At 42.6% G+C, this 19,464-nt stretch overlaps 1 protein-coding gene across 4 annotated transcripts in view; it reads left to right on the top strand.

The window, feature by feature from the left end:
* Window positions 1-220: 220 nt before the first annotated feature.
* SPAG6 (sperm associated antigen 6) overlaps window positions 221-19,464 on the top strand; it is a 38,744-nt gene continuing 19,500 nt past the window's right edge. For 3 of the 4 annotated variants that reach the window (XR_004748224.1, XM_035317648.1, XM_035317650.1), the window contains exons 1-4: window positions 221-341; window positions 446-541; window positions 11,136-11,302; window positions 16,053-16,236. Coding sequence is in view for 3 of the 4 variants with exons in the window: in XM_035317648.1 (XP_035173539.1) it covers window positions 317-341; window positions 446-541; window positions 11,136-11,302; window positions 16,053-16,236 (472 nt within the window). In the remaining variant the exon portion in view is untranslated. Of the gene's footprint in view, window positions 342-445; window positions 542-6,515; window positions 6,643-11,135; window positions 11,303-16,052; window positions 16,237-19,464 lie in introns of those variants that run through there. The other variant, XM_035317651.1, reaches the window with a different exon arrangement.

Below are 19,464 nucleotides of genomic sequence, written 5' to 3'. Positions count from 1 at the left end.
ACTAACCTTGTCCCCGTCCCATCCCCATCCTATCCCTGTCCCCATCCCCATCCTAATCCCATTCCCATCCTATCCCTATCCCCATCCCCATCTCCATCCCACCCCCCCCCCATCCCAGACCCTATCCCCCTCGCCGTGCCCCCCTCCCTCCTCTCGCAGCCCCCCCCCGCCAGGATCGGAGCGGGGCGGGGCGGGCTCGCTGACGTCACGGGCGGGCGGTGAGGCCACGCCCCCCTCCCCCAGCCGCGCGGCTTCCGCCGGGTTGCCATGGAGACGGGTACACAGCGCGGCCCTGCGCGGCTGCGGGGCCTCCGCCATGAGCCAGCGGCAGGTGCTGCAAGGTACGGCCGGGACGGGGCACCGAGGGGGGGACCGGGACGGGACCGGGGGGCGACGGGGGCACGGGGCCGGGTCCCAGCCGCTCACCCGGCGCTGCCCCCCGCAGTGTTCGAGCAGTACCAGCGCGCCCGGACGCAGTTCGTGCAGGCGGTGGCCGAGTTGTCCGCCAGGCCGCAGAACGCGGAGACCCTGAGGAGCGCAGGTACGTGAGGGGCCGTGGGGGCTGTGAGGGGCCGTGGGGGCTGTGAGGGGCTGCCCCTGGCGGGCAGTGTGGGCCTGACCCCCGGGATCCGTCCCCGAGCGCCCTGCCGGAGCCCCAGGCATGCCCGCTGCCCGCAGCCCCGCTTCTCCGGCTCGGAGCTCGGGCTGTTCCCAGCAAGTTCCCTTTATTCCAAGGGAAGGCTCCCGGCACGGTCCTCGGAGGAGTTTCCGCGGTGTTTGGTGCGCCGCGTTGCCGGTGAAGCCAGCGCCGGCTCGCGGAGGACGGCGTGCCTCGGGAGCAGCTATTTGTGTGCCGCCTCTGGAAGTTGTTCAACAGCTCCTCGGTGCTCCTTGCCGGCGGGTCTGCTCGGCTCGGGAGGGACTCGCTTCTGCCTCACCGAGCGAACCGAACCGGGAATGCTGAGGGAGGAGCGCTGGGAGCGGCTGTGCCGTGCTGCTGGCGTCGGGCAGCCCCGCAACGCCTGCCCCATGTTCCTGAGCTTAACCGAGGACAAAGAAGTGCTCCGAGGTTAATTACCTGCAAGGCAGCAGGACAGAGTGCTGTAAACCTGTAGTCGCTTTACCATATGGTATTCGCGAATTGATTATGTTTTGCTTCGTCCCGATTTTGTTTTCAGTGCCTGTTTCCCAGAGCTTGTAAAGCTCTCAGTCTAGGCTGAGATGCAAACAAACAAAAAAAGAAAAGCAGTCACATAAATACTTTCAGGTTTCTGTTGTTGTGATTGCAGCTCTCTGTTAAAATAGTTCTGCTGAAAATCAATCTCTTGCTTCCTTGTTAAGAAAACATTTGCTTGGATTATGCGAGTGACACACCGACGCCAGGCCTTTTGTATTGCCTTGCGGTGCTTCTTGGTTTTGTTTTAATCTTTCAGTGGGATAATGCCACTGCTTTAATTTATACAAATTATCTGCATTTACCAAAGTGACATTTTGGCTGTAGGAACAGATTGTGTCCTATTTGTAAGAAGAGATCCCTCTGTGGCCATATACAGTTCTGGGTTTTGTCTGTTTGCTGACAGAGATCCCTTTCTGGCACAGTTCTTACAGTTCAGTGTTCTAAGAACTGCAGAAAACTTCTATTTTAAGAAAGCAATCAAATTGTCAAGCTAATTTTACTTACATTGTATTTCTTGATCTTAAAATAATTGTCTGATGTAGTCTGGTAGGTAGCTTTTCTTTAGAACTGATTTGTTACTTGTGTAGAGGAAATAATCGTTTTGAGGCCTGAAACTGTTCCGTGCGGAGCCAGTGTTGGTCTGAGAGTTCACATTACAAGGATCAGGCTTTGGGGTCATGATGTGGAAATGTGCTTTTGTGAGCCAAGAAGGATGGCAAGCAGCGTTCTGGTGCTGAGCTGCTTTTCTATGGCTTTTGAATAGATTTTCAGATGGTAGAAAAGAGGGGAAAGTCTGCAAATATAGTATTTCCTATTACCATTTATTTGAGTGGCTGAGGCCCACAAATATTTTACCTTGTTCCCCCAACCTAAGCTTTTAAACTTATTTATGATGATACAATTAAAATGGTGACTGTTAGTTTTGACCTTTTTGGGATGTGCTAGAAGGTTTCAAAACCTCCCTCTAAATGAAGTGCAATTAAGTGCTTTAAAAATGACTAACATGAATATTTAGAGGCATTGCTATGTCTAGCAGGATAACTGGCATGCATTTTGTGGTCTTGGTCCAGCAAGCTCTGTAGCAATGGTTTGAGAAGGAAAGATGTCTGTCTACACGTGCATCTCCGTATAAATCCATACATAACAGAACTCGGGGGCTGATTTCATATTCTGGCAAAGAAAGTTAATTATTCCTTAGGGAGATGGCTGTTTTAAGAAGATGCAGAAAGTCTTTGCCTGCTGTCATTTTCCATTAGCTTCAGGAGTCGGGAGCGCTTGGTGGGGTTCTCCTGTTGGATCTCAAAGGCCGTTGGGGTTCAGTGTTTTCCCTGCTGAAGCAGAAGGCAAGATTTCAGCGACGTGAATTTGAACCAATTAAACCCTCAAAATGTATTGGTGTATTCTTGTGTTACTGGCTTTGGTTTATATTCCTGGGTATCCAAAGGTCAGGCTGGCGACTGTGAAACATCAGTGCTCAAGGAATAAAGCATTTGGTTCCATTTGACAAGTAATTTTGGTAAAGACTTAGAATTATAAAAAATCAGTAGTAGTTTGAGATCATCTCATTGTGCTCGGAGATGTCTCTGGACATGAAGCTAACATTGTGCAAGATGGAAGCGTGTTTAAACAACTATTTGTCACTAAACTGCAAGCCCTGCTTTTGTGGCATTAAAGCAGGCACAGTGCTGTTGTTGCAGATGAGGAGGTGGCAGCAGGAGACTGCAGCATCAGCGAGAGCAAGTGGCCAGGGTTGGGGTGAAAGTTTCTTCTACTGGTTTGGCTGTTGAGAAATATTACAGCACCATTCCTGTGGTGTGTCCTCTGTATAATCTGCGGGGGATGCCAGTGGGGAGGGAGCCAAGTGGAAAACCACCTCTTTCCAGTGCCTCTCTCTTCAGAGGCTGCTCTGTCTAACCAAGCTCTGGAGCTGCCTGTGCACTCAAACCCCAGAGGTGGCTGTAACCAGGGAACCGCAAGCTGGCTCTGGGCTCCCTGGCACATTTCCAAAGCACTGGCTCTGCGTGTACAAGAATGTCCAGTAGGTTTTGTTCCTGGGAGCTCAGCAGCTTTCTTGTGACGGGGAAATGCAAGGAATGATCAGAGAAATTCCTTTTTCAGGACTCGTTCCTGTTTGTTTGCAAACAGCTCTCGTTTTGTGCTGCTATGGTTTTGTTAAGGTTGTTCCTTATGATTAAATACTGCTGTGAATAATGACTGCAAGATTTTTCTTTTGAATCCTTAATTAATGGATACATGAGAAAAAAAATCCAAAACTCCTGAACCTCTTCTGTTTGGTAAATGTAAGCTCGGAACAATGACAAATACTTCATTTATCAAATCTCATTTCTGGAGGACACCTGACTGATGGGAGAAGCTGCTATGACAGTAACAGCTTTTAACATACTCTTTAGAAGCAAATCTATCCCTCTGGCAGCTACAGCTCATGATGTTTGGTACTGTAATGCATCATCAAGCCCTGTATCCTCTACTAGAAACCAACTGTTTTTACTTACAGCGGCAGGTGAGCTTGAGCCCTCTTTCTTGCACCAGGAGTCAGGCAGCTTTAGGTTTCATAGAAAACTTAGGAGAAAATCTGAGCTGGTTCCAGTATGTTGCTTCCTTCATCTGTCTTGGGAAGTGCAGCACTCTGTAAATCACCCCTTAGAAATAGATACTTTTTTTTTTTTTTTTAAGCATTTACAATTCAGTATTAATAAATGCATTGAAATGACTTGCATGACTTCTGGATATTCATTTTTGTATTCTCCCATAGTATGAATTAAATATTTATTTATTCATTTTTGTGTTACAGCTTGTGGTGATGGGGTCATTGCTTTTAAAGTTTATGTTTAAGGATGTGATTGGGATTAAGAAGCAGTTTTAGTTCAGCCACTTTGAGTTTGATTTTAAAGATAGTTCATGGTCAGCCTTTCTTGGGGCTGATCACACTCCTCAGCATAACAGCTGTGGAAGGAATAGAGAAAACCAAGTCTGGGTTATGGACAAAGAAACTAGAAGCTGTGTTGTCTAGCAGCCTGTGCATTGTTGCCCTGGGACTGCGTGTGCTGGCATCCTGCACGCCTGGGAGCGCTTCTAATTTCTGCCAGGGTTTTGTTTTAACACCTTGAGCAGATTTCTTCCAGTTTTCTGTTCCTTGGCCTTACCTACTTGCTGGCCAGTCTTCAGAGCTCAACAGCCAAGTTTCAAAATGTCAGTGTGAAGGAGGACATCATCTCAAACCGTTGTGGCATGGCAGGCTTCCTCCTTCTTCGTGGTCTCATCCCTTTGCAGCTGAAGGGCAATGCCATGCAGGTTAGTTCTTGCCCAGCCCCATAGTTCCTCTGCTGGTCACAGGTTTTAAATACTGTGTTCCCCAAGCCTTGGAGTTGTTTTAGGAGTCTTTATTTTTACAAAAATGCTGTTCAAATATATTTCCCTCATCCAATTACATAGAGTCTTTTTGCCTGTACTTTTTTCAACTTCTAGTGTATGTATTTGATCGCTGGGTTTTTCAAGAATATGAAAGTATCCGCTCTGATAGGGCAGTGCCTTGTAAAAAGCCTGCCGGGAGGATGGCATGTATAGGAGGATGGCTGCCAAGCTAGCTGTGCACGGAAGGGCTGCTCCCTTAAAGCAGCTGTGTTCCTGCCCTGTCTGGATCTCACAAGTGGATATGCAGGGGTAGGCTCCACTGCCCCCACGTAGCCAGTTCCAATGTTTGGGTTTAAGCACCCTCTGTTGTGAAGGATGCACTTATCCTCCTTGTTGTCGTTCTTTTGGGGTAAAAGCTTTCTTGAGCTTTAGTGAGAGAAGTGGATGGGGAAATAGAGGCATGCAGCGTGGGAAGGAAGGCAGATGGCTAACTTTGGAGTTGTAACGGGGTCAAGTGAGGAGAGTGGCGTTCCCCAAAGCCTGGCGGTGCAGTTGTGCCTGGTGAGGGAAAGTACCAGAGAGATGACAAAGGAGGAGAAAGTAAACATATCTGAGGCTGGAGGACTGCCTTTTGCTGTAAGTCAGTCAACTAAAAGCTCAACTGCCGCGGGATTCCCCCGCTCCTCTGCTCCTGGCCTGTTCAGAAGAAACTTGCAAGTAGGAAATTCAGAGAGAGAATTTGTCGGCAGCTTTTTCACGGATGGCAATTAAGAAGCAGCAGCTCCTTGTGACTGCCTTGGTTTTGGTGTGGCTGTGAAGATCAGTGTGGTGACCACTTACTAGGTCTTTGAGCAGTATTTTCAGCCCTCTTGAAACAGGATTAGTTCTGGTCCATCAATGCTGGAACAGCCAAATTAGCTTTTAAGGAGGAAGGACTTACTGCTGCTTGTTTCTTCAGAGTTCTCCAGCCCTGCTGCTGCACCCAACCTGTGTCATGTTCCACACCATCTGGCAACTGCTTGACAAATTACTTGGTTACTCAGAGTCTCTGTTACTGAACTGTATTCATGTTCCCTTTGCTATCTGAAGGACTGCAGTTGTGTTGTGCAAAGATGGGTCCTTTCTCAGGGTGAGTTGTGCTTCAGGAGTCGGTGCTTGAGACATGTGTCATGCATGGGCCATGGAAGGGACCGTGCCAAGCTGAGTGTGAAAGCTCATTCTCACCTTTCTGGGAAGCTTTTTTTTTTTTTTTTTTCTGAGTCCCTGACTTAAACCTCACTATTTCTAGGAAGGGACTGTTGAAAATAGGGTGTTGGGATGCGACAGAAATAAGCTTGCATTTCATTTCCTTGTCAAATCGTCTGAATTGGATGGGCATCAGGAGTCCTGAAAAATCAAGGTGGTACAATGAGTGTTGGAGCATTAGTGTTAGCTCAGAGACTGTTTGTAGTGTAACAGCTGGCATGCTGACATAAGAGGACAACATTATGTTTGATCCAAAGGTAAGAGTATGTCAGGAGACAATAGCAATGTAGAATTATGTTTTTTCACACTTGCATTTAAAAATGGAAATACTGTTTTAAGGAAGGAGAATGGGGTAGAGGCAGCCATCTTCAGGTGCAAAAATGGAGAGAATTTGAAACCTAGAGTGATGTTACTCTGACTTGTTTGATGTTTCTGAAGTCCCTAACTTCAAGTTCCATGCAGGCTTTGCAGGAAGTAGGGTAAGAGAGTAGGTGGATTCTGCCTGACCTTCAGGTATTTTCCCCTCCACCCCAAAAACAAAATAACCAAATGAAGTCTGCTATTTCAGAGTGCTGACTGTTTGGCTACGGAACCTTGGAATGAAAAAACTTGGGATCTGCCACTGCCTTGAGCATGCTCTTTTTTTTTTTTTTTCCTTTATTTTTTTCCTCTTCCCCAGAGAGGCAGCAGCCAGCGCTTGCTTGCTAAAAGAAAGTGCATCAGGCCTGGGCACAACAGCTCCACTTGAGAAGTGTGCTAAGGGTGATTCAGCTGCTAAGTGTGTCATTCTTTGAAACAATTCTGAGTGGGAAACTGAGGATAGAAAGGGGAATCGGTCCTTGCCTGAGGTCAGTCAAGGTTGTGTGATGCAAGAGAGAATATTTGGCAGGAATTCTTTGTTACCCTGTTTCTGAGTTGCTCGTGGGAACTCTTCCAAAACAAATCTAGTCTAATGGTCTAAATGCCCTATTTTGTAGTTTACTTTGTGTTGCTGCCTTTGAATTAGACTTAATGAATTTCCTACTTCTGTCACAAGAGGCTCGTTTAGAAGATGACCAAAGAGTTCTCCTAAAATTTTGGTCAGCAATATGCTGCTATCCCTGCTCTGTATGGCCCTACATCAGAGGAAGCTGTTGGATGTTTCTTACCTATTAGCTGTTTCTTACCTATTTTACCTGAAAATGCTGACAGGAATGATGGCTCAGACTTTTTGGAGAAGAAGGTTAGGCTTTCCTCTAGACCGGGCAGTCAAAAGAAAGGAAGAGGCTGAATAGAGGAGCTCACCAAATGCAGTGGCTGTCTCAGGTGAGAGCAGCTGGTTGGGCCCAGGGCAGGAAAGCTTCCTTCTGTCATGCATGTTGGTTCTTTCCAGCGCTGTCTTCAAAAGTTATAGAATGAAAGGTCATCTTTGCTTTCTGTAGGTGTTTAAATGGAGACCCCATCTTTTGGAATTAACTGTTCTTCTAAGAGCTGTTGGGAGAAATACTATGTTTACTGAGGATGTGAAGATGAAAATGAAATAAATGAAAATCATGAATAAAATGAAAACTGCTCAAGCAGTTGGTCTTGCTGAGGAGTCAGAGATTGAGAAGATGGATATCATCATGATGCAGGGGAAGGAATTGGTTGCAGAGAATGTGAGAAGTGGAGGTAGAAGCTTTTAATTATGTTCAATGCACAGTCATAATCTAGGTCTATATGATTCTCTCAATTCTCAGTTAATTTGATGTCAACATATGGCTTGTACAGCAACAAGAATTGATTTTTCTTTCTCCTGTTCCACCAAAGCTCCTGTCATGATGATTATTTGTTCACTGTCTTTTCTTTCATTCAGACATCACTTTGGGGAAAATACATTCTCCTTGGGAATCAGTACAGTTTCTATTCCTTTCTAAATCTTTTTCATCTGTTCACTGCTCTATCAGCCTTACTTTAGCATTTTGTCTTTTCTTCCAGCAGTAACTCCCATTTCACTCTTCATCTCTTCCGTCACCTTCAGTTGCATCAGCTAAAATAGTTTGTCATCTTAAATGTCATCACCAAGCTTGACGTGCTTTGTACCACAATGACATGATCGGTGCTGGTCATGGTGAGGTGACGCTGCTTGGAAGCATTTTCAGGCTCAAAGCTTTTTAGCATGTTCTAAAAGTGAAGCCTGAATCGGCTCATCTTGAAAATACAAATCATAGAAATCTCCTATTTGGGACAACTCAAAGCTCACGTACGTGTGAACTTTCCTGCGTGTGGTTTTACATTTTGCAGTGTCTAGGTATGCCGTGCAGGCTAGAAACACGTCACGTCATCTGGAGCTAGCTCATGGGTTCCCCTGCTGTACATTCATGCCGGTCTGTTTAAATTTCACTGAATTTTGAGACTGCCTTGGTGTGCTACCTTGGCTTTTTTAGGGGCAGAACACTCACTACATGCTGAGGTGTCCTTTCTTTCCCAACCACTTCTAACAGTCTATTTTTTTAAATCAAGCCTTACTGATATCAAAAAGCAAATCTTGTTTTCGTATCATCTCACCTTAAGGGCTCAAATGTACTACAAATGCAAATCTCAGTACAAGTGTCTGAACTGGGGGCATTTCAGCAAAGCAGGAACAGTGCAAAGAGCTGGAACAGCATGAAGTCCCGTAGGAATTTCAGCAGGTGTTTGACCATGAAGCTCATGTTAGAGGGAAGGACAAGAAAATGCTTTCCTGTACAGGATGCAGGGGACTTTTAGGAGATTACCTCCCTGTATATGATATATGGTGTTGGCACTAATTTGCATGCTTTTTTTTATTATTATTATTATTATTTCCACATTTAATTTGTCCTACGAGGTTCTTAGTCCATTTTAATTTGAAGTATAACTTTCTATTGAGACCTTACCTGCCATTTGGAAGAGATTGTGAGAAGATACCAGCACAATGACCACATTCTTAAATAGCGCTTCCTGCAAAGTGCTGAATGAAATCACACCGGAGGAGTTACCTTTGTCTGCTGCTGCCCAGGAGGCCTCTTGGCTTTGACAGGAATGTGAGCAGGCACCAGTGATACCACAGACCCGTTTCCATAGTCTCTATGTGTACATGTTCAATTAATTACAGCAGGGCTATTTTTGGTGTTCCTGTAGTATTATGAAGACATCACAATTTCATTTCCCTTTTCTTGTGTGTCCGCATTAGACCTGTGGTGTTTTGTCTTGCGAACATCCTGGAGGCTGCACCCACCATGGCTGGGCAGCTTCTGGTTGTGGTGCTGACCTTCCCAGAACAAATTCATAAAGGGTTAGCATGGCCTCCATGGTTATTTGTCTCTCCTGCCCTCCTTACCTCTTTTTTTAGAGCCAGCAGTTGATTCTTAGGTTTTCTTGCTGGGAGTAATTTGGTTATAACTTAACATGAATGTTCCCTGTGAGAATTACCCTGCTGCTCAAGTACCTCTTTTTTGGTCTTTTTTTTTTTAGGGTGCCCTTCTATACAGAAGTATGCTCTGGGCATAGCTTATTAAATAACTGCCATCCCTTTAGACTATTTCTTGCTCTAAGGACCTCAGCTTTTCCTCGTCTTGATGTGTCATCTTAGTGCCATCTGCCATTAGGCAGTGATCCTACTGTTGTGGGACTGTTTCACCAAAAGACCTGTGTTTGGCAATCAAGAAGGGAAATCTTGCTTTTTTTCCACGCTCAGCCAGCTAAATCTTTATCTGATGCAAACAAATGTAGTGGAAGGAGCAAAGAACTGAGGCAGCTGATACGGAGATTTCTAACTGTGGCACTGGTGTTGGTGTCCTGGTATAGCACTTTTGGAGCCCCAGAGAGCAATTGCTTTCTGGTTGGGTTGTGAAACTCAGACATATTAATTCATGCAGCTGGGTGTTAGAGGGACCCTGCTTTCAGAGAACTGCAATACCAGTAATGTTCCCTTTACAGACCTTACAAATGATAATCTTTATGTAACCACATGTATCTTGCTTATATCCATACTGAAGAGTCTTGGTTTAACTGTAGGAGTAGCTTCCATGTACGGAGTGCTCATCTTTGGTCATCCTAGTCACTTTTTATTGAACCTCTTCCAGTTCTACTCTAGGGAAGGATATTAAATGCAGAATAAATTTATGCAATAGCATAGTGATGGGCTCTGTTTTGGCATCTCTTCATTTCTATATAATAATGAATACCCTATATACTTATGTATGTACTTATATGTATATTTTTCTTCCTGCTACTGGGCAGTGAGCCGATCTCCCCATGGATCTGCCTGTTCTAGCAGCGACATCTTTCTCCTGAGTGGTAGCGATCTGTTTGGGCTCTGTTGCTTTGTATGGGACTTTGGGGTTGGTTTTCCCATAAGAGTTTGATTTAACTTAGCATTTTATTGTCCAGTCATTCAGTCCCTAGTTTCATAGTTTCCCTCATTGATACTACCTTGAATAACATTGGATTACCAGTGTACAGTCTCACCTCACTGTTCATGCCCTCTCCCACATAGTAGAGGAGCACTGAAAGGCACACGTCCCCACACTGACTCCTGGAGGACCTGCACTGTGACCTCCTCCCTCCTATTGCAAGAATGGAAAGTTTACTGCTGCCATTTCCTATTTTTAGTGAAATGTTTATTCATGTAAGCACTTTCTTGGGCTATGACTGCTAACACATTGCTGCTTACCTCACCTATAATTTCAGCAGCATGTGTAGATACTGGAATATGCCCTTAGAGAATGGACTTTCAGATTCCTTCCTATTTAGCTGATACACTGTGGTTTGCAGTAAAAACACATCATAAATAGTAATGTGATTTAAAAAACAAAAACAAACACCAAACCAACAACCTTTTAACTCTTCTATCAGGAGTCTACTATATTATGGCTATTGGTTCCCAGCTCAGTCATAACTGTTATAGATGGAATGTAATTTGGTGTAAGTCAGGGTGGGGGTTCTGCTGGCAGGCTGAACGAGTGACATACCAGTGGTAGCTCACCTCCAGGTGGGTTTTCCTGTGCAGACTTCATTAATGCTTGTATTTTATATATATACGAATATACCATATTTTCTTGTGTATATTTTAACATGTATTTTATGTTTGAATATACCTTATTTCTGCATGTAAATCTTTTTATATTTCAGAGGAGTTTTGTGCCTATGAAAAACGGGCAGAAACATAGCACTGCTGATGCATAGCAATCCAAGTGCCAACTTCATTTCAGTGGAACACCTGAATTTCCTACAAGTTCTTATTACCTGGCAGAGTAATATAATAGGTTTTTATGAGTAAAGTTTAGTTAAAGTTTAGAATAAATGTTTAGAAAAAAAATCTGCTTACCAAATGGGCTTTTCTCTTCCTGTTGTAACTCAGGTGTAATGTCTTTGCTGAGACCTCTTTTGCTGGATGTGGTCCCAACTATTCAACAGACTGCTGCTTTGGCTCTCGGGAGACTTGCCAATTATAACGATGACCTGGCAGAAGCAGTCGTGAAGGGAGACATTCTTCCACAGCTCGTGTGTTCATTGTCTGAGCAGAATGTAAGGCATCATTGTTTTCTTAAGTAATCATTTTTTTTTTTTTTTTAACTGTTGCACAGGGAAAGAGAAATCTTTCTGTATCAGCTATCTGCTGTTATTCCTAGTATAGCAATAAATGAATGGAAGTCAGAGACAGCACGCATGTTTGAACTCCTGAGAGATCCATGTGCATTGTATACATAAATTTGACTTTAAATAAGTTTGACTTTAAAATATCATCTTACCTCCTAGTGCTTTATTAGATATACACTTATAACTTTGGTATGGGTTTAAAATGTTGAGTGATATTTTATTAAAGATCTCTCTTCAAAAAGGAGACAATTTGAAAGCTGTAGTGATAATTGACTAGGATTTGTCAATAATACTAAACACTTGTGAAATACATACTAAATATTTCATTACAGAAGTTCAGTTTGTATCTCCAAACACAGCCATTTGGAAATTTGTAGTGTGAGAAATATCAAACCACTGATACAGGACAACACAATAAAGGTTTTGGTCTTTATGGTTACTAAAAACAAACAAAAAATGTAGCAACAATTACAGATCTCACGGTCTCTCTTTCTCTGTTCTTGCCATTTTTCTTCAGTTCTTTCGTATATTCCATTTTTTATTCCTAACCTAAATCAATAATAGTAATAAAAAAGTAATTTTGTATACAGTTTCTAATGACTGGAAAAAGGAAGAGACAGCTGAGAGTGAAGTGCATTGATACCACAACCACACTTAAGTTGCAATATTATTTTATTAGATTTAGGAGAATTAGAATTTCAAAGGAAATATAGTTGGGAAAACTATATATATATATACATCTGGTCACTGCCTATACAATTAATAACAAAATAAAAATAAAAAGAGAAACCTTGATGTCAAGATACTGGTATAGTATGGAAAGAAAATTAAGGTTTTGGGTAGACAAATTTAAAACCACTTTGGTTAATTTATTTGTATTTTTTTAAGGGAAGGAGGGGAACAGAACTATTTATTTATTTATTTTTATTTTTATTTTTATTTTTGGAAACCACCCCCCTGTTACAATTCAAAGCACTCACTAAATTAGCTTGAGTACCCTGATTTATCTCTTCCATGTTACTGCCAGTGCTGTCCCTACATCTGTGAGATGGCTGTAATTCAGAATCACTTGGGGCAGCAGCAAGATTAGTGTGAGGTCATGGAAAGCCTACTATGCCTTGGTGACTGAGGGCAAGTGAAGGAAACTCATTATCCAGTTCATGCAGAGTTTAGCAATGCATGCAGTTTGTACTTCCCATAGGCAAAAAGAAAAAGAAAAAAGATAACATTTCCATTCCACTCACTCTTTGTGTATCAACATCTGTATTTAAGGAGCAGATTCTTTGAGCACACAGTAATTACTAATTCTACTGATTTATGGAGAACAGTTACACGGTTACATCCCAGCTCAATGTTTTGTCAATTAAACTGAGCAAAATAGTTTTACAGTATGTTCTAACTGGGATTGTGAATATGGTTTGTTTGTAAATAAATGTGTTTTGAATAACAATAGAAACAAATAAGTGTTTTCCTTTGCCAGAAGCATAATTACTTAACAGAAATAACATACCCATATTTGCACAGACATAGACTGGCGTAAATTATTATAGTTCTGTTGAGTTCAGCAGAACTCACAGTAACAAACTAGCCAGGGAATTGTCCACTTGTGTCTGTACAGTTTCCTTTAACCTCCGTTCCCCTAAGCGATGTTTAACATCTTGCTCCAAAATTATGTTCATTGGTATCTGTTTATAGGCCTTGACTTAGAAGTCTGGACTTTTGGCATTAAAGAATTATGTTGGTATTGGTAAACTAAGCAGGACCAGGGCATGCACTTGAACACTGGAAGGTAATGGTGCTCTCTAAGTGCTAACATGATGAGTTTTGGCCAATGCTAACCATCAGACTGCTCGGCAGTGCCTGGATATGGTTCAGGGGATAGCGCAGGACAGAGACATTTGTCAGTTGTATGGAGGGGGCCATTGTGCTTTGAGGGGAGAGAAATTTAGGTGCATGTACCTGGTATGCAATGTTGCTTTCCTTCAGGGTCAAGGAATGGGCCTGGATCCATTTCGCTTATACGCAGAGCTGTTGCAGATGGTCCTCTACTGCCATATCTTAGTGCTTCAGGGTGAGACTTTTCAAAGGTGCTTGGACACCTTGCAAGATGCAAAAAACACTCACCTGGCTCTTTGTTTCTATGAACTTGATCCAAAAGGGATGTGGGGTTTGCACCGTTTAAGTTGAGGGTACCTTGACAGTATGAATCCGGTAGTGCTGCCTGCCCAGGCTCCTTGTACAGAGCAGGGGGGATTCAGGCGACTTGGAATGACATTAAAACCAAGCTGATGGATGGAGAAGGAGTCCTCTAGAGCTAGCCATAGTGCTGATATACCAACTGTCAGGCCACGGAGCACACTCTGGGCATGCAGATGTGGCAGTAGGTTATTTGTGTCCCAGTAAATCTTGCGCTCATTGCTGCATGGTGACTTCAAGAGGGAGATGAACTTTCTCCTGGTGCAGTTCATAGAATCATTAAGGCTGGAAAAGACCTCCAAGATCATCTGGTCCTACCAGCCCCCTGCCACCAATGTCACCCACTAAACCATTTCCCTAAGCACCATGTCCAACCTTTCCTTAAACATGCCCAGGGACAGCGATGCCACTACTTCCCTGGGCAACCTGTTCCGATGCCTGACTGTTCTTTCTGAGAAGAAATGTCTCCTAATTTCCAACCTAAACCTCCCTGGGTGCAACTTGAAGCCATTTCCTCTAGCCCTAGTTACCTGCAGGAAGAAGCTGACCCCCAGCTCCCCACACCTTCCTTTCAGGCAGTTGTAGAGATCAATAAGGTCTCCCCTGAGCCTCCTCTTCTCCAGACTAAACAACCCCACTTCCCTCAGCTGCTCCTCACAGGACTTGTGTTCCAGGTCTTTCACCAGCTTCATAGGATACACTCAATTCCCTCATCCAAGTCATCAACAAAGATGTTAAAGAGGATGGCCCCCTACACTGACCCCTGGGGAACACCACAGGTGACCCATCACCAGCTAGATTTCACTCCATTCAACACCACTGTCTGGGCCCAGCTGTCCAGCCACTTTTTAACCCAGCAAAGCATGTACCTGTCCAAGCTGTGGGCTGCCAGCTTCTCCAGGGGGAGACCGTGTCAAAGGCCTTGCTGAAGTCTAGGTAGACTATGTCAACAGGCTTTCCCTCATCCACTGGATGCGTTACCTGGTCATAGAAGGAGATGAGGTTGGTCAGGCAGGACTTGCCTTTCATGAACCCATGCTGACTGGGCCTGATCCCCTGGTGGTCCTGCATGCATTTCGTGATTGCATTCAAAACGACCTGTTCCATCTCCTTTTCTGGCACCGAGGTCAGGCTGACAGGCCTGTAGTCCCCCAGGTCCTCCTTGCAATGCTTCTTGTAGGTGGGTGTCACATTAGCAAGTCTCCAGTCATCCAAGACCTCTCCGGATGACCACGACTGCTGATAGATGATGGAAAGTGGCTCAGCAATCACATCCGCCAACTCCCTCAGCACCCTCGGGTGGATCCCATCCAGCCTTATGGACTTGTTACAGTCCAGGTGGAGCAGCAGGTCTCCACTTGAACTGTTGGGGGTTTCTTCTGCTCCCCATCCCAGACTTCCAGGTCAGGAGGATGAGTACCCTGAGGATAAGTGATCTGACTAGTAAAGACATGTAAAGAAGGCATTAGGAACCTCAGCCTTTTCCTTATCCTTCGTAGTCAGTTGTTTCTGGCAGGAGTGATTTAACTTGGTTCTGAATTTTGAAACTGAAAGGAGGGGAAGAAATGTAACCTTCAACTTCCACATCCCAGTGATAGCTATGAAACTGTGGAAGGAGACTGTGAAACGTGACTTATGAGGAAATATGCAGTTTACATGGAACCCCATGATGTGTGCAGCATCATACACTATAAAGATGCTCAAAACATGTATTTGCTCCAGCACTGAGGCACATGGGTAGAAGAACTGAGACAATAGCTTGGATTTCACTTGAACTCATTACAGAGTCACCAAGTTGCTTAGTCCTGTTGAAAGTGAGTCAGTTCTGTACACATGCTGTAGAACTGCAGCTTGCTGGTCAAAAGTGAGAGTCATCCAGGGCTAGGTGTCTGCTAGGCTGACTTTTTGGGATCTTAGCTATGGATTGAGGCAGTATTTAGGCACTTGGGGATTGGGTCTTAAACCTTTTTGCTGGATCTTATTCTCTGTGTCTGTTTCCCATTTGTGAATGTAAACAATGTTTTTTCATAGAGGCATTATGAGGGTGCAATATACATTACAAATTGTGAAGCCTTGTGAATGTTGCAGATGGGTAGAATTATTTTAGAAGCTTGCCCTACATAACCTATATAAGCTGGCTAAATATGTTAAGAGCTATTGTTTTTGCAGCTCTTATCACTCACTACTCACTTAAATAAACAGACTTATCTAGGCTATTATCTTTTCTCCATATCCTCTTAGCCCTCTCATTTTTTCTGTTTGTTTATACACTTACTGCAAATTTTAGATCATAAGCTGACTCAAAGTTGGACTGTATGTTCATTGTTTGTATGATGTCTGGTGGTCCTGATTTAGATCTGTATGAGATATTGCTGCTATTAGAAAAATCAAATTTATACACATAGGTGCTCTGTTATGCTATAAACTACTTAATTTTATTAAAAGCTTTTTTTTTTCTTTTTTTTTTTTCTTATTTGTATAGCGTTTTTACAAGAAAGCAGCTGCATTTGTGCTAAGAGCAGTTGGTAAACATTCTCCACAGCTAGCTCAGGCAGTAGTTCAGTGTGGAGCACTGGAGACACTTGTGATTTGCCTGGAAGATTTTGACCCTGGAGTCAAAGAAGCTGCAGCTTGGGCACTCGGGTATATTGCCCGACACAATTCAGGTAACAGGTTACACGTGTGTTATCTTTCATCTCATGTGAGAGTTATAATAAATTGTATTATTGTGATGTTCGTAAATTAGAACAAGATGCTTCTTTACTGTTATAAAATTTTAAATTTGGAATAAAGACCTGCTCTAACATTACAAATCTGTCAACACTACCTTACATGGGAAGCTGGCATATCTGACATCCACAATGCCCCGATACGTGAGAGGTGCTCTAAGAAGCGATGGATTGGATTTGTGACCAGGAAATAGCATTTTGCTTTATTCTCCTTTGTGAAGAAATTTCAGAACTTATACATATTATATAACTGTTACTATGAAACAAAGTTTATTTTGCTCACCATTAGTTCTAATTTTATATACATAGTAGAAGGGAGAAGCCTAGGCAGAACCAAGTTTCATTCATTGGACAGCACTGCCTGCAGGATAAATGTGCTAAATTCATTGCAGTGACTATATATATTATAATTACCTAGTAGACCACACTCTTCTTTGAGAGTCAGGAATAGATCCTAGGAATCTGATACTGAGCAGTTCACTTCTGTCTTGCAAGCAGTTATATAACTCACTGGCAGTGTCATGTTCCTATTTAAAAGCTGATCCACGTGGTCAATAATTCTTTTATCAGCTATTTATATAGTCCAAGTAAAAGTTTTGAACTATGAATCAAAGAACTGAGAGAAGAAACTGCTGCATGGAAATGATGGAAGAAACAGCTTGTGTTCATAGTGCTTAAAGTTAAATAATTCTAGGATGACAACATTAACTTATGTGTTGTTTTGGTTCTAAAATGTACGTACACTGAATTTGGAAGTTATTCTTTTATTTCCTTTTTATTTTATTTTATTTTATTTTATTTTATTTTATTTTATTTTATTTTATTTTATTATTTTTTAATTGCTATGGACTGCTGGACTGCAGAAGGTACGGGGGATTTTCCTCTTCCTATTTAGAGAGATGGTTAACCTTCTGGAACAGACTCCAAAGTTATCAACATCTCATGAATGGGCTGCTTATTACCAGGAAACAAATTCATTCTTGGTGCACATCTATGTGCTAAGGAGCTTTTATCTTTTGGTTATTGGGTCTGAATCCCTGAAAATAAGTGTTGCTTTCATCTGAAACATATTTTCTTAAGTGCCATTTGAAAGTGTTCCTTTGTATAAATGTATGTAGTCGGAGTGTGTGTCTGTGTTACTCTTAACGTAAACATTTCTGTAGTTTTGTTATGTCAGTAAATCAATATTGACTCACCTCAATTGCCCTTTGTGCTATTCATTGCATGAATGCTGACTGATCTTCAGGGTGATCCAGTTCACTCTGTGATGGCATTGTCTGCAGAGATGGAGATGGTGTGGAGGTATTGAACAGAGCAAACTTCTTATACATTTTTTTATTCCATAATTATGAATTATTTATTCACTGACAATGAATTAATGTATGTCCCATGTCAATTTATGCCAGCAATAAGAACAACATTTTCAGAAATTAGGTTGAAATTGCAAGTGCTACCAAGCTCAAGCATAAGGACAAGGACAGATTGTTTTATGTAATCAGTTAAAAAAAAAAAAAAAAAAAGTTCTCTGCTGTTCCCCAACTGCAGCCAACCCGGGGATTTACCTTCCTCTATAACAGAGTTGCAAGAAGTCTTTAAAATAATGATTACTGAAAGTAGAGGAGATATTGACTTGTCAGTGCTAGGTGAAAGGTTGAACTAGATGATCTTAGAGGTCTTTTTCAACCTAAGTGATTCTAAGATCATTCTGTGCATGGTATGGCTCTTATACTGCTATGAGCATGCCTTTGCAAAAGAATATTGTTGGAGATGGGATACAACGATAGGTGGACCTGGTCTTATCAACATCTGGTGTTTACTGTTAAAGAAACTCTGGATTAGACTCAGATGCTTATGTTGATAAAGTTTGGCAGTTATGATTTTCTGTCATTAACGGTGGACACATATTACAGCTTAAACTCTAAATATAGAGCAGACTGATAAATGGTTTTCCCCACCCACAAGTAGTTTTTCAGTTTCAGAAATTGTTTCTGTTCCCGTGGGGATACCATTAAGACAAGATTTTTTTTTTGTTTAACCCCCTGAAAAGACCGTGGAGGAGGGAGGCCTATTTGCCCCTCAGAAAGAATAGTTCCATGATTAGGGCATATGTCTGGGATGTGGGAGATGGATTGAAGTCCTGACCTGTCTTAGGCAGGATGTGAACCTCTGTCTCCCTGAGTGCAAGCAAATGCTTCCAGCATTAGGTTATAACTGCTCTGCTATGGGAGGGATTCTTAGTTTTTTATCAGAAATTCTGTCCGTGACCTGGTAAAGCTGCTCTCTAGGAACTGCAGTGGATGTTCCTGTGAAAAGGTTTTGAGAAATAAGGACTCTTTTCTTCTATGATGATTTTTTTCCTGGTTGGCAAGTTCCTTTCTATCTTACTATCTATCACTATCAATCACTTAAAATACAGTTATTCTGTAAACAGATGTCTCCAGAAGGCATGTTAGATTTTAGGTCAAGACAGATATCTCCTGAGATTCCGAGACACTAGAAATCCTGCTGGATCAGTTTCCAAAACTTAGCAACGGCTCTTGCAGTTCTGCTCTTTCTTGAAGATCCCCTTGAGCTGAATTTCGGATGCTGATTTTACTCCAAGGTATACGGATCAGTGTGCTCTATTTTTGGTGTGCTCTAATCTTGCCAGTTGGTATTTCTACTGTATATTTGTGTTTGGAAAGAAGAGAAGTGTTTCAAATACCATCAAAATACTATGAAGTCCATGAAAAGTATGTTGTAAATTTTTACTTATACCATATGCAGTTAGATTGAAAATGCAGGATTCTCCTGTTTGAGAGAAATGCATATCACATAGCTTTCTATTTGCTTTGCTGACATAAAAGCCTAAGACACGTAATTTATTAATGTTCTCTTACCTGCTTCAGCATTTGGTAAACTGATAGGAAAGCAAAACCAAACAATGCTATTTATGCTCAAGCATATTGCTGAGAGGAGTTAAATGCATTTTTTGAAGAGCTGTGGTGCCCACAGGATCACAGGGTAGTTCAGCTTGGAAGGGACTTTGGGAAGGCCCTAGTCAAGCTTGCTGCTTAAAGCAGGGTCAGCTACTAAGTTGCTCACAGTGATGTGACTTTGGTAGTAATTTTGTTTTATTTCAGCATCTAGGTTTGCCCTGTAATTTATGACCAGTATCCATCTGAT

This window comes from Oxyura jamaicensis, chromosome 2, assembly GCF_011077185.1.
Source record: "Oxyura jamaicensis isolate SHBP4307 breed ruddy duck chromosome 2, BPBGC_Ojam_1.0, whole genome shotgun sequence".
Classification (NCBI taxonomy): domain Eukaryota; kingdom Metazoa; phylum Chordata; class Aves; order Anseriformes; family Anatidae; genus Oxyura; species Oxyura jamaicensis.
The sequence above is the reverse complement of the archived record's forward strand: the minus strand, read 5'-3'. Positions and strand labels throughout refer to the sequence as shown.